Genomic DNA, 15,105 nt, shown 5'->3' with positions numbered 1-15,105 from the left:
GAACATTTCCAACTTGTTCCTTCAAACTACTATTCTTTATGCTGTGATTTCTGATCTCTCCATCTTTTGGTTGTCCTCCTCTGCATGCATTTTACATTTTCAATGCTGGTCTTAAAAATGTGTCATCTAGAAATGTAGCACTCTAGAAAATTACATCACATCTAGAAAATTAGCACTCCAGATACGATCAGACTCTGGTGGGATGTAGTGAAATGATGGCTTCTTCCCATGATCAGAATACTACACTTCTATAATATAGCCTAAAACTATATATTTAATTTTTAGCAACCACATATTAAGTTTATAATTAATAATAAATAAATGATTTAGCAAGCATTTATATAGAATTTATATGCCAGGCACTTTGCAAATATTGCCTCATTTAATCCTTACAGCCACCCTAGGAGTTAGATGCTGCATTATTCCCATATTACAGTTAAGGAAATTGAGGTAAACAGAGGTCAAATCACACAACTAGGCAATTGGATTTGAATCCAGGTCTTCCCGACTCCTAACTCTCCAGCCTAGCACTCTGTGCACTATGGTACCACCCAGTTTCCTAGAGATTTGCCTAAAGCATCAGGTTGCTTTTTCACCATAACTGCCACCAAGAGGACTTTCTTCTGTCCTACATTTATTTAATTGACTGAAGATGAATGCACGACCCCTACATTTGTCTCTGTGAAAACTGAGTCTTGCTGCTCGAGTCCAGAATTCAAATACAATGAAATCATCTAAAATCTCGATTCTGTCTTTCTAGCTTTATGTCATCGGTAATATCAAGCATTATGTTCTCTTTTATTCAGGTCACTGAAAAAGATCTTTAAACAGGCCAGGCCCAGAGCCCTGTGGTACCCTGTTAGAGCCACCAAGTTGACAAAGACGGAACACTGGGTGGGGAGAGTGGAGAGCAGGGGAGCCGGGGCGGGGGGAGCCGACTGCAAATCCACCAGAATGTACACTCATCTAACCCACATTGCTTTATTCCCCATTTGCTCAGATATCAAGGGAAACTGGTTGAATCCCCAATCCTCTTTCTTCTTTGCACCTAATTTCTCCTCCCATTGCTGTGGTAGACCAGCAGCACCTCTCTCTGGAATGCCAGTCAGAGATTGCAGGAAGTCCTGATGAGAAAGACCTTGGGGCATGGCAGTTCTCCCACCCCTCTTCCCCCCAAGCCCCAAACAACAGAGTAGGGGGTGGGTGGGTGAAGGGACAGAAGACTCTGCTCTCCCATTAGAGGAATAGAATGTATTTGGGAAGGACGGTGGCCCTCATTAATGGAAATGAATACTGTCCTCCTCAGAGGGGATGCATTCATGAGAATGAACTCGCTCTCTCTGTTGGGACTGGGCTCTTTTTCTGAGGGAGCAAAAGTTTTTCTCAGAAGGCAGGAGGGAAGGGGGGTGGGTTTCCTGCTGAATGGACATTTCCGAACAGTGACAGCAGGAGCACAGTTCCGAGGTCCAGAAGTGTTGGTGGCCCGCGTGGCAGTCGGGATGGTGAACCTGACTGGTCGGGGGAGCCTCCGCGCTGCCGAAGAAGCTCTTACTTGTGAATGGGTAGTAGTGCTCCTTGAATTCCACATTCTTCTTGGCTTTCCATCCCTTACTCGTGGAGCCTTTGCCTGAGCTCAGGGCCTGCTTAGGAAGATCCTTCCCTGACCGGGACACCTCAGCCCAGGGGAAGGTGTGAGAGGAGCTCTGACTCCTAAGTTTTTTCCTGAAGCTGAGCCAATGAAGAAAGTGCTTGACCTTTTCCCTAAAGCTGTTTTCTGAAGGGGTTTGACCCCGGGGAGCATAAACTGTCCGCTCTGGGACTTGCACGTATTTTGCTCTCTGAGCCACTTTGCTGGGATTTTTAGGGCCACTGGGTTGGGGGTGCTCAGGGTCCCTTGTTGGAGGAGACGAGGCTTTCGGCTTCCTTGGGCCACCTTCATAGCCGTTCCTCTCAGCCTCTTTCCTCCTCGGCGCTCTCAGAAGTGCTCCTGAATTCTCATCTTTGGAGAAAAATTGGGGAAGCTCCTGGAAGGGGGCGGTCTGATTATGGTCCCTGTTCCCTGGATGTGGGGATCTGTGGGTCCTGCTCAGAGAAGACTTCATTGGCTTTCTAGCCTTGAGGGCGTGAGTCCTTCTTTTGAAAGAAGAGGTCCCCCAGCCTGCATCCCCCCCACCCTGGTCTTTTCCTTTGGAGCCTTCTATCTTGGTGGAGGTTGAGCTGATGGCCTTGGCCTGGCCATCCCAGGGGGTCTGCGGCTCCATCTTCCAGAACTCCCTCTGGCCCCGGTTGCTCCGTTCCGTCTCCAAGTGGACGTGGAGCACTTGGGTGTTAGCCATGTCCCCACTGGGCTTTCTCTGGGAATGCGACTGAGCGGCCTTGGAGACCGGGAGGCTGGGGATCTGGGGCGATGTCAGGGGAATGGCCGTGGGGCAGCTTTGAGTCTGGCTCCCTGATATCCTCATCAAACTAAGCTCCAGCTCGCTGGAGAGCTGCTCCTTAAAGTACGTCCAGCTTGGAACTTTGGCATCTAGAGCTACCGGGGATGAGCACATTTCTGGGAACTCTTGGTTCTCTGGGCTGCTGAGAATTCCTCGCAGCTCGTTGGGACTTTCTGGATTCATGATGGGAACAAGGCCTAAGCAAGGATCGGGTAAAGGAGATTCCAGAGCTTCAGAGAGTTCCCTAGATTCTATAGCTTTTTGGGGAATCCCCAGACTGACTTCTAACACCTTTTTCCTTACGTGGGAATCCATCATGGTCAAGATGACAGACTTGCTTGGCGAATAGGGACACTCTGGGTAAACTAACCCTCTCAGATCATCTATTTCCTCTGAGCCCTGTTTAGCATCTTCTCTTTTTGGTACTGCCTCTGAGACTATTATCTGCTGGGAAACCGACACTTCATTTCCAGCGCCCCCAGGATTCATGGTGGAATTGCTCACTTCTGCTTTGGGGGGAAGTAATTGTTGTTCTTCAGCCCAAATCCTGTAGCTCATGGGGTCGATTTGTTCCTTCACAGTCCCTTGCCCCAAGTTGGGTACATCAGTTTGGGAAATAGCTAAAGGGGATATTGCCCTGTAGAGAGCCACGTAATAAAGAGCCGGTAATCCCGATAAGAAAGCCAAGTATTTGTGTCTCAAAATCATTTCCAGTTTCTCAATCATGCTCTGTGGGAGAGTCACAGCCTGGTCTGGCTGCCTAACGCTTCTGGCCAGCGGCGTGAGAGGTTCTTGGTCCATGCTCAGCTCCATCCATGCTGTTGCATTTGGATCCTGGAAAGCCAGGCCTTCCGACTCCATATAGGAGTGAGCAGCTTCCAGTGTTCTCTGGCCAGGAAGGTCCCCCGCAGATAACTGGTTCCCGATGTCCCACGACCCACAGATGATGTCTGGAAAGATCCCTTGTTTGATCTGTAAACATTTTTTCTCGATGTGCATCTGCACAATCTCCTTAGCTTTGGCATAGATTTCAGGCTCAAGGAAGCGGGCCGGAATCAGGATGGGGGGAGCCGGCTGGAGCATCCCGAGTTGGGAATTCTCGTTCTGGTGGATTCTCATGTGCACGTTGCTCAGGGCGCTCTCGGGGACTTGGAGCTGGTCCCCTGGGGACAGCAGCAGGGAGGCGGACTCTTGGATGGCCAGAGACGACTCCATCTGGTGCTGAAGGAGCCGCCTCTGAAAATGGAGCTCGAGGAGCCTGCGGGCATGGTCCGGGAAGAAGAAAAGCTCCCTCGTGAGGACCGAGACGTTCATTTTGTGCCACGGAGGCATGAGGACCTGGTCTGCCTCACAGAGGTCCTGATCGAGGGGGCTCTGGCCCTGGATGAGGGGGGGCAGGCCCCACATCACCTGCAGCTGTCTCTGCAGCAGATGCCATTCCAGGGTCTCACACTCCCCTACGCTGAGGAACGGGACGTTGATTTGGGTCTCTTCAGGCGTTTTGATGATGCTCCCCATTGGAGCAGGTGGAGAGGGAGGGGGGGTTAACTGTGGCACCAAGGGCAGGAACGACAGTTCATTGAAGAGAAAAGTACTGTCCACGGAGGAAATCTTGTTCCTGCTCATGGAGGAGGAGACGTTGTCTTGCCTCAGGAAGGTGGCCACCAGGGATTCGCTGTGCAGGGAAGGGAGGCCCCAGTAGAGCTGGCTGTATTGCTGCTGCAGATAGTGACTCTTGACCTTGGGAGGCCCCCCACTCGGGGGACACAAGCTGTTCAGGTCGGGGTCTGCGCTGGCAGGGCTTGGGTGCTCCTCAGAAGCTCTCTTGGGCGGTGCTCTTGCTAACTCGGCAGGGATCATCTTGGAGCCCGAGGAGCACTGACTGGGCTGCTCTGCCCGCCATGGTACTGAGGGGCGGGCGGCCGCCGGGCTCGCCTCCGCCGCCGCCGCCGCTGCCTTGGAGACCTCTTCTGGGATGTGAGGGACTGCGGGGTTCCCCGGGAGGTAATGGGGGGGGTCCGCCATGAGTTTGAGTGACTCTTCCACCCTCTTGGGGAGACCCCACCTCTGGAAATGTACCCTCTTCTTGATGTGCACCTCTAGAAGCTGCCGGACTTCGGGGCTAATGAACGAAAGGGTGGTGGGCAAAACCGTGAGGGCCGTGATGGTGGAAGGGCGCCGGGTCATCTGGAGGAACTCGGTGTTCAGCAGGATGTCTTTGGATTTAAAAGCCCCGGTCTTGCTGATCTGGGTGGCAGGTGGATCCCCATCGTCACTGGCATCCGGCTTTAGGACCGGGTTCTTGAGTTTCTCTGGACTGGAAGAAGAGGCTTCGGAGGGCGTTCTGGACAGGCTGGCGATGTAGAGCTTCTTCCCCAGGTGGAGCTGTTCAGTCCAGTGCTCTGGGACCCCGGGAGGGGGCAGGGAGCCCATCTGAGTTAAAGGAGTTTGGACCGGGAGTGGGGACAACAGGGATTCCGCAGATGAGCTTAGGTCCAAACTTTGGTCAAAAGAGTAAGTGGACATAGTCATAGCCTCTAAGCAAGAAGACCCGGGCGATGTGTTCAGCAGTGGAGGAGAATGCAAGTCTTTCTCACCAGATAGCAGGAACTTCGTTTCCAAGGCCACAGTATTACAGACCGAGCAGGCAGGGTCTTTACACAGAAGCTTCCGAACACTGCTTTCTTTGGGAAAGGTTTGGCTATTGGGGGAAAACGGGACATTCGTTATTTCTAGAGAAACCCCCCCTTTTAGAAGTGTTTCTCCCTCTAAAGTAGGAGTTTGAGCCTGGGTTCACGGACATCACTCACCCGCATCAAAGGAATCTATGAAGGTTTGTGAAGTTCATTTTAAAATGAGTTTTGTTCTCTACATTTCAATATAATTGTTTTTCTTTTAAATCCCATGTTTTTTATTTTATTCTTTTAAAAATATTATTTTGAAAAGTACTTCATAGGCTTCCTCAGACTGCCAAAGGGGTCTGTGATGTAGAAAGGTTAAGAATCTCTTTTAATACCCTGGGCAATGGTAGATTGCCTGCGGCTTGGAGGACGTGGCTCAGAATCACTCAAACTTCAGAGAAGCCTGGGAGCTCTAGGAAACTCTGATTCACCTTTCCAAGCTGTCAGAGAGGGGAACAAAAGAGCCGGCTGGTAGGCTGACCTCAAGAGCAGAAAAGGTTCATCATGTGAATCTTTTCTAAAACTAAATGAGGCCTAAAATGTAAGCCACATTCTGTAACTCCTCCAGGGGGCTATGTCTTCTGGCAGCTTTGAAATGTGTGCCATGTTCTGTGCCCCTCTATGGGATTCTTTAAGAAGTACACAGACCTGGGATTTTAAGCTTGGGGTCCATGAATTTAAGGAATATATATTTTGACAACTGCATATAATTTGTATTTTATTTTACGCATTTAGAAACATGATTCTGCAAAGGGATTCATAGCTTTCATCAGTCTGCCAAAAGTGTGCTCCCCTCCTCTCTCTTTCTCTCCCTCTCTCTATCTCTGTCTGTCTCTCTGTCTCTCTTTCTGTCTTTTTCTCTTGTCTCTCTGTGTCTCTGTCTCTCCCTCTCTGTCTCTCTCCCTCTCTCTCTTGTCTCTGTTTCTGTCTTTCTCTCTGTCTCTGCCTCTCTGTTTCTGTCTCTGTGTCTGTCTCTCTCTGTCTCTGCCTTTCTCTCCCTCTCTCTCTTTCTCTTGTCTGTCTCTCTTTCTGTCTCTGTTTCTTTGTCTCTCTGTGTGTCTCTTTCTCTTACTCTCTCTCTCTGTCTCTCTCTCTGTCTCTCTGTCTCTCCCTCTCTGAGTCTTGTCTTTCTCTGTCTCCTCTGTCTGTCTCTCTCCCTGACTCTGCCTTTCTCTTGTCTCTCTGATTCTGTCTCTGTGTCTGTCTCTCTCTGTCTGTCTCTTTTTCTCCCTCTCTCTGTCTCTGTCTCTCTGTCTCTCTTGCTTTCCGTCTTTTTCTCTTGTCTCTCTGTGTCTCTGTCTCTCCCTCTCTCTCTCCCTCTTTCTCTTGTCTCTCTGTCTCTGTCTTTCCTCTTGTCTCCGTCTCTGTCTCCTCTGTCTCTCTCCCTCTCTCTGTCTCTTTCTCTCCCTCTGTCTCTGTCTGTCTCTCTGTTTCTCTCGTTCTGTCTTTTTCTCTTGTCTGTGTCTCTGTCTCTCTCTCTCTTTCTCTTGTCTATGTCTCTCTCTCTCTCTCTCTCTCTCTCTCCCTCACACACACACACACACACACACACACACACACACACACACACATACACACACAATGAAGGACCCCTGGTATATACTGAGTTGTGAACTGTGCATCTATAGGCTCCCACTTTAAGAACTGTGCAGCCTAAAACCAGTGGAAAAGAACATGGTCTCTAGAAGGCCTGGACAGTTTGAAAGAGTTTAAGATCCTATGATTATCACTTTTTATGTGTTTTCATAGATTATAACCATTGGAAAAAGAATTGCTGTGATTATGTCTCAATTGTGGAGAAGCCATTTTTCTAGTTGGGCAACTCCAAAATCCTAGGGTATTTTATTCTGTCTTATGGAGTCTTTTTAAATTGAGACCAATCAACTTCTGAATCCTAGGAACAATATCACTGGAGATGGTAGTACTGAATTCTGAACAGCTGTCTCATATCCCCTCCCCACTTCTTATTTATGCGTGTCTTTCTCTTACATAAAGGAATTCTATAAAAAATTCAACAATTTGTTTTTGTTGAACACTGTTACAGTGATGGGTCTCCCATTTGTCCAACACAACCATTGCAAGTTCTTTTGTTCAGATACACTAGTCCTTCTCCCTTCATACTAGATTGGGAATTTGGGACTAGTTCAGATAATGATGGGGATGAGGAGGTGGGAAAGGGGGTAGATCACCTTTTCAGGATGGACAACAGTTCCAAGGGGGTCTTGATGTCTTCCTGGGAAGATCTCCAAACTAGGAAGCCAGCAGAATCAATCAATCAATCAACAAGCATTTATTTAGCACTTGATATGTGCCAGTCACTGTGCTAAGTGCTGGGGATACAAAGAAAGACAAAAACAGGTCCTGCCTTCAAAGAACTCACATCCTAATAGGGGAGATGGCATGCAAATAATGATAAATACAAGATACATAATCCCAGAAGGAAGGCACTAGCACAGGGCTGGAAGTGCGGGAATAGGAAAGACCTTTTTCAGGAAAATAGGATTTTATCTGAGGCTGAAAGGAATCCAGGGGGCAGAGGTGAGGAGAAAGAGCTTTCCAGGCATAAAGGATAGTCAGTGATATTGTCATATGCTAGGAAAAGCAAGAAGATAATCGGCATTGCAGGGTTGTGGAATATGGGAAGTTAAGACAAAATGTAAAAATATTAGAAAGAGAGGAAGGGTCCAATTTGTGAAGGGTTTTAAAAACCAAAAAGAAGGTTTTATATTTGATTCTGGAGGTAATCGGGAGTACTGAAGTATACTGAATATATAGGGAAGTAATATGAGCAGAGCTTTAGGATCACTTTGGCAGCTAAAGGGATGACAGACTGGAATGGGGGATACTACGGGCAGATAGACCAACTGGAAGGTCATTACGATAGGGGGACAAAAGTCAGCGCCAGAGGGGTAGCTAAGTGAGTAGAGGAAGGAGACGTATATGAGAGCTGTGAAAGGAAAGAGGGTAAGACTTGGCAACAGACTGGATATATGGAATGAGTAATCAAGGATGACAATGTGATTGTGAGCCTAAGTGGTAGGGAAAGAGATGCTGCCTTTGACAATAATAGGGAGATTGGAAACAGGGAGAAAAATAATGAGTTCTGTCTTGCCGATGTTGAGTTTGTGATGTGTATAGAACATGAAAAGTCCAAGATGCAGAGAAGTTTTATACACACACACACACACGTATACACATACATTCATACATATATGTATACATATGCATGTGCATATATGTCTATGTGTGCACACATATTCACATGTATGTATATGTATATTCAGAAGCATGCATGTGTATATATATTATATGTATGTATGAGTATATATATAATCCAGCAATCATCTACATAGAGATGATTTAATTGAACTTGTGGGAACAGATAAGCTCATCAATGGAGATAGTTTAGAGGAAGAAGAGAACATGACCCAAGATAAACTCTCAGAGTCAACCCCTGCTAGTGGGTATGACCTGGGTCCAAAATCAACAAAGGACATACCGAGGAATGGTCACACAGGTAGGAGGAGAGAGCAATGTTACAAAAACCTTGAGAGGAGAAAGTGTCCAGAAGAAGTTGATCAATAATGTCAAAGGCTATAGAGAGGTTAAGAAGGAAGAAGACTGAGAAAAAACCATCCGATTTGACAACTGAGATCATTCATGATGCATTGAGCAGTTTTCCTGATTTTTTCCTCTCTAATTCCTCCCTCAGATTTTTGTCAGATGGGATGGATCATTGGGAGAGGGAGGAGGAGGGCTACATGGAATATTCTGATGATATAAGAAACAAAAAACACCAACAAAATTATTTTTTGAAAAAGATATTTTGTGACTTTCATGATAGCAGTTTCAGTTGAATGATGGGGTCAGGAAAAAGTGATACAAGTATCAGTTGTAAATGATTTTCATAATGAGTTTAGCCATGAAAGGGAGAAGAGATATAGAATGATAATAAGCAAGAATGCTAACTTCAAGGGAGGCTTTTTAAAAGAATAGTGAACTATGGGCATGTTTTTAGGTAATAGGAATGCACCAGTAACTAGGGAGAGATTGAAGATGAAAGAAAGAGGGGAACTGATAGAAAGGGCAACTTGCTGGAGAAGGTGGAAGGGATGGAATCAAGGACGCAAGTAAAACAATGGCCAATCACAATTCTCAGATGACTCAAGATGAAACATACTACCCAGCTTTTCATAGAGAAATGATGGCTTCAAAGTACAGATTGAGTCAATAGGAGCAGCTAGATGGTATAGTGATTACAGCACCAGCTCTGAAGCCAGGAGGTCCTGACCATTCATACCTGTGTGGCCCTGAATTAGTAACTTAGCCCAATTGCCTCGTAAAATAAACAAAAGAGACATATTTTTTTGGATGTGGCTAATGTGGGAATTTGTTTTCCCCAATTCTACCTGTTTGTGACAAAGGTTTTGTTTCTCAGTGTGGAGTTGGCGGTGACAGTGAAGAGGGCAGTGGGAAGGAAAAATGTGAATCTGGAAATAAAATGTAATTTTAAAAAAGAAATGCATGTATCATTTTTAAATAGCTTTTTATTTTCAAAATATATGCAACATTTACCCTTGCAAAACCTTGTGTTCCAAATTTTTCTCCCTCCCTTTCCTCCATCCCCTCCCCTAGACAGCAAGTAATCCGATATATGTTAAACATGTGCAATTCTTCTACACATTTTCCCACATTTATCTGCATGTATTATTAAAAAGGGAAAAGGACCCACATGTGCAAAAATATTTGTAGCAACCATTTTGTAGTGACAAGGAACTGGAAATTGAGCAGATGCCCATCAGTTGGAGAATGGTTGAGTAAGTTATGATATATGAAGGTAATGGAATATTATTGTTCTATAAGAAATGATGCTGCTCAGCAGGTGATTTCAGAAAAGCCTGAAGAGACTTATATGAACTGATGCTGAATGAAATGAGCAGAATCAAGAGAACATGGTACACAGCAACAAGAAGATTATGTGATGATCAACTGTGATGGACTTAGTTCTTTTCAACAGTGAGGTGATTTGAGACAATTCCAATAAACTTGTAATGGAAAGTACCATCCATATCCAGAGAGAGAATTATGGAGACTGAATGTGGATCAAATCATAATATTTTCACCTTTATTATTGTTGTTTACTTGGTTTTTTTTCCTTTATCATGTTTTTTCTCTCATTTTTTTTTTTTTTGCACAGCATGATGAATATGGAAATATGTTTAGAAGAATTGTATACATTTAACCTATATTAAATTGCTTGCTGTCTGGAGAAGAGCAGGAGAAAAATGTAGATCACAAGGAGAATATTGAAAACTATCTTTGCATGTATTTGAAAAAATAAAAAGCTATTAAAAGTTTTTCAAAAGAAGCTTATAAAAATATCTGTCTTGTCAAGGAAAAAGAGATCTTCCTAAAAGACAGGGCTGAAGAAGATAGTGAAAGATGATGTCTAAGTGACATGAGATGAGATGAGGGGAGTTGAAGAAATTCTTATCGAATGGTCTCAGTATTTTCAACAAAATATGAAATGAGGGCCTCAGCTGAAAGAATGGGGCAAGGAGTACTATGGGAGGGAGACTTGAGAGATGAGGAGATTTGGAATAATGATTCTGATGAGAGTGAAGGGATTAAGGAGGTATAAAAGGACAGCCTCCTGCAGGGAGGGACCAGTTAAAATTATGTAGTGGACTTAGTCATCACAAGTTTCATGATTTTCTCCAACTCTGTACAGCAGCATATGAATAAGCAGCAAAGACTGATGAGAAAATAGTCCAATTTTGGGGCAAGGCATGACAGCACAAGGAGCAAGAGATTCAAATGTAGAGGATAGTGTAATTTTGACTGGTTCATTAAAGCATCGAGATGGGGAAGGGAGAAGAATGTAGCCAGTGCTGGGGTCATAGCTTTGAAAAGAACTGAGGGATGGAGGACCTGGACGTCATGATGAGGATGAAGAACAGGGTGAGGGGTCCTAAGACACAAGGTAAGATGCAATATGTTGAGCAGGTGAATCTGGGCAAAGAACTGGGAGGGTAAGCTCTCCCACAGCCTCAGGGGTTCTACAAGATCACTGGTGGACTACTATCTTGCCCCCTCATTCCTTCAGTCCTATAAAAGGGACAGAGCAAAGAGTTTAGGAAATTTCCTGGGCTTTAGATGGAACCCCAAGAGAGTTGTAAAGAGAAAGTAAGTTCACTGCTGGGAAAGACTGGACAGGACTAAAGGCTTAATTTAAGATCTCACCTCTTTGTTCTGTGCCTTTGAAACTCCTTTGGACTTTTCTTTGACGCTGAAAGACAGAGGATAAGTGGGAGAATGGGAATTTATTCTTTTTTTTACATCTCAAAAGAGATGAGACTCACACAAATTCCCCAGTCTTCTCTCTCTAGTCATTCAACCTTCTATATTTTTTTAACCAATTCTTATTATCCACTCCACCCCGCGCCCTTCCTTCCTGGCTTTTTAATGAGGGTATCCTACACAGAGGGCTTCCCAAGAAAAGGCTTTTTCTTTCTGATGGCTCAATCTCAACTGTGGTTGGAGAAGGAAGAAAATATCAAGAAAGAAGTAAAGAAAGTGGGAGAAAAGATGAGGAAAAGAATTAGCTCTGTCTAAAGCCCAAGTAGGCTTCTTATCACCTTTTGGGGGCATAGAGAGTGGGAGAAAAGGGATTTAGGTGTTTACCTACCCGGCAGCAGCTCTGTTGGGTTTTCCTAAACCCATAACAGAATTGCCACAAGACTATGATAAGGAACAAGAACCCAAAGGTGTAATAAGCATAGCCACTATTCCAAAGAGCAAAAATGTATCTCAGCATGGTCCAAATTCCACTAAAGCAAAGAGACTAGCCATCCCTGTTCCCTGAAGCTCAGAGTGCTGGATACTTTATGGCTCCAGAATTCCAGAATTCGTCATCCTCACATCACAGGGGATATAGAATCTGTGTTACTCAGTACATCACAAAGAGGTCCTAATTATGAGGCAAGAGAGAGCTGCTACAATAGGTTCTGTCCCTTTAGGGAAACTGAAGCAATGCTTAAGAATGTGGCTGTGACTTTCTGCTTAGCCTTGTCAGATAATGTGATGCTAATGAGGATGGAATCATGGCACCGCCTTTATATGGGTCAGCTAACAGTTCTATTCTAGGCCCCAGATTGCAATTTTTCCTCAGGCAAATGACTCACAAATGCATGCTATGTCCTTAGTGGTGCTCAAAGAGATCTGTGATCTCATTGATTTGAATCTTCCCTCCAATGATAACAGATCAAAATGCATCTATGCCCTCTAGTCTTGTACAACTTTTATCCAGGTCCCTGTGAAGTTCATCCAAAAGTCTGCCTCACTTTCTCCTAAAATCACAAGGGTATATTAGCAGAGCACTAGGGTTTTCCACTGTCATCACATCATTTTTTATTCTTGTTTGTCTTTTGAGTTCCTCATTGGTTATGTGAACATAACCAGCATGCTTACAGCATGCTTACAGTCTTTCATTTCCCCCTCTGTTTTATGCAATTTCTTTCTAAAAACAGATTTATATAAACACATATATGTATTTTTTGCTTTGCCTAATTTTTTCCACATAACCCTCCTCTTCATCTCAAGAGAGTCACCTTTTTGGAGGATTGCTGTGAAAGTGCTTTGCAAACTTTAAAGCATTGTATAAATGCCAGCTATTAGCATTATTATTACAACAAAGAATTTTTAAAAGAAATGAGGAAGAAAAAATGATCAAGCATTAAAAAGATGATACTATTTGCAATGCTCCACTTCTACAGAATCCCTCCCCTAGTGATTTTTCAAAGGATTAGAAGATGTTTTCTCATAATGTAATAATATTGAATTCTTCAGAAGGTATTCCATTCTTTATAGTCATGCAAGAATACTGGTAGAATTTTGGAATTGAAATTTGGGGTTTTGTTCCAGAAGAATCTTGGGATCATTAAAAGAAATTTGCAATTTACTGAAGACAATCTAGACAGCTATATCCTCCCTGTTAATTCTGGCCCCAACTCATTGTACTGTATGTTCCAAGTTTGCAAACTGATTGACAACTATAGGTTGTCCATTCAAATGTATGCTATCATCTGGGTAATAAACATTTTTTCATCCACTTGGTTTTTCTTGTGTACATGGTCACATCACATTCTTTTGAGTGGATCTGGATGTCTTCCAGGATACTTTGTGATGTTATGGAACTTGATACAACTGGCACAAAAAACCAGGAGATTTTTGAGAACTTCACCAGCCTCAGAAAATTCCTTTTCAAGTTGAATTCTTCACTGGATTTCATGATGATGGACATATTTGGTGAGCATATTTTTTCTTATTTTATGCTTCTCTTCATGTTTATGATCAGGGTTATTTCAGTTGTTATAACTTTCAAGGAAGGAAATTTTTTTATGAGAGAGGCAGACTGGAATAGCAGGAAAAACACTGGATTTGAAGTTAGAGGAATTCTTTTGGAATCTCAGCTTTGCTACTTTCTGTAGTGATTTTGGACAAATCACTTCCCCTTTCTGAACTTCAATAGAATGAAGGATTTGGACTAAATGAACTCTGAGATTCTTCATAACTATAAAGGCACAATATTCTAGAGATACTTGTTGGAAGAAAGTTTTTGACAGGGTTTTTTTTTTTTTTTTTTTTTTTGCTTTATCAAATCAAATTTGACTTTTTTTTTTTTTTAGTCAACAAACGAGCATAGTATGAGATGTTTTATAATTTATTTTTTCAGTCAAATGCAAAATGATGATATGTTCCACTGCAGAATATCCCTTGTGAAAATCTGTCTAACATCTCATGGAATATCTAATGGCCTCATGGAATTTATATTTGATTTGTGCTTACATGAGTTTCATATTTTGTAAAGACAGAAAAGTAAGCATATGAGTAAGTAATTGTTCTCTGTCATCTTTCCCCCCATATTAACAAGGTCCAAATTTTTTCCCCATGATTCTGATTGCCTTCTTGTTTCAAATTACAGTCTTCTACTTTGTCTACTTTGTCTAAGCACTAACTCTATTCCCATCTCTATTTTCATTTTGCTTTTCGTGCATTGTTTTCTACCATTAGATTATAAGCTCCATAAGGGCAAAATCTGTCTTGTATTTGTATCCCCAGCATTTAGCATAATTTCTGTCATATAGTAGGTAATTAATAAATTTTTATTGACTGACTGGATGACGCAAATCACTTCAACCAGCAAATATTTGATTGCCTTACCAAAAAAAGTGATGCAGAAGCAAAGTACAACATGGAATTAGAATATAGCCTCATTTACAAAACCTTTGGAGTATATTTCATGGAGCATTTGCTGAGCTCCTCCCACAATTTCTGGGACCAGTTCTGGGTAGGTTCAATGTGAAGGGCCGGGCATTGTGGGATGATATAACAAATCTTGGATACTTACCCTCATCTTTTTATCAAATGAGATTATAAAAAGCACTTAGTACAGCTGGCACTTAGTCGGTGTTTTATTAATGCTTATTCCCTTTCTTCTTATTCCTTCTTCATTATAACTCTTGGGGAGGTGGGGAGAAGGAAGTTATGTCGGAGAGAACTGGCCTCTATACCAGAAAGAGCAGACCACTCCACTCAGTAGATTTTAAATTTTCTGTAAATCTCCCTTTCTCTTTCTAAAATTTCTTGGAGAAAGGTGGACCTTTCCTCATGCTGGCTAAAATAGTGGACAGCTCAAACAGAAAAGCAGACCCAGGTGCTTGTAGACAAGTATAAATTGGGATCTTGGGCTACCCTTTCTGCTTTGCATTTCTTTTCCTGAGCATAAGGGACCATGCAACAATTCTGAGATGACATCTTCAGCTTTGAAAGCAATCTTTTAGAGGCTGGGAGCTCCTGGGTCCCTCAGTTGGTATTGTCTGCAAGTGCTACCTACATCTATTGCAATACCTCTAAGAAGGTGACCACTAGCAGGAGGATGAGACAATCCAGAAAATATGGACCTTAAGGAAAATTCTGTAGAACTG

At 43.5% G+C, this 15,105-nt stretch overlaps 1 protein-coding gene across 1 annotated transcript; it reads right to left on the bottom strand.

Moving 5' to 3' along the window:
- Nucleotides 1–650: 650 nt before the first annotated feature.
- On the bottom strand, nucleotides 651–12,006 carry SPATA31F1 (SPATA31 subfamily F member 1). The gene is made up of 4 exons (XM_051965529.1): nucleotides 11,808–12,006; nucleotides 11,363–11,408; nucleotides 7,309–7,369; nucleotides 651–5,139 (listed from the first exon to the last, which is right to left on the bottom strand). The coding sequence occupies exons 1-4, from the start codon at nucleotides 11,934–11,936 to the stop codon at nucleotides 1,278–1,280; spliced, it is 4,098 nt and encodes a 1,365-aa protein (XP_051821489.1). The 5' UTR covers nucleotides 11,937–12,006; the 3' UTR covers nucleotides 651–1,277.
- Between the last annotated feature and the right edge of the window lie 3,099 nt (nucleotides 12,007–15,105).

This window comes from Antechinus flavipes, chromosome 1 (assembly GCF_016432865.1).
Source record: "Antechinus flavipes isolate AdamAnt ecotype Samford, QLD, Australia chromosome 1, AdamAnt_v2, whole genome shotgun sequence".
Classification (NCBI taxonomy): Eukaryota; Metazoa; Chordata; class Mammalia; order Dasyuromorphia; family Dasyuridae; genus Antechinus; species Antechinus flavipes.
Note: the sequence above shows the minus strand (reverse complement) of the source record. Positions and strands in the feature narration are given on the sequence as shown.

Excerpts from the sequence above, each read along its gene's own strand:
- SPATA31F1 (XM_051965529.1), bottom strand. The coding sequence starts at position 11,936 with ATGCTGAGATACATTTTTGCTCTTTGGAATAGTGGCTATGCTTATTAC. Across the intron at positions 7,370-11,362 it reads CAAAGGCACAGAACAAAGAG|TTTGGAGATCTTCCCAGGAA; the intron begins GTGAGATCTTAA and ends CTGGCTTCCTAG. Across the intron at positions 5,140-7,308 it reads CTGTTGTCCATCCTGAAAAG|CCAAACCTTTCCCAAAGAAA; the intron begins GTGATCTACCCC and ends TTCCCCCAATAG.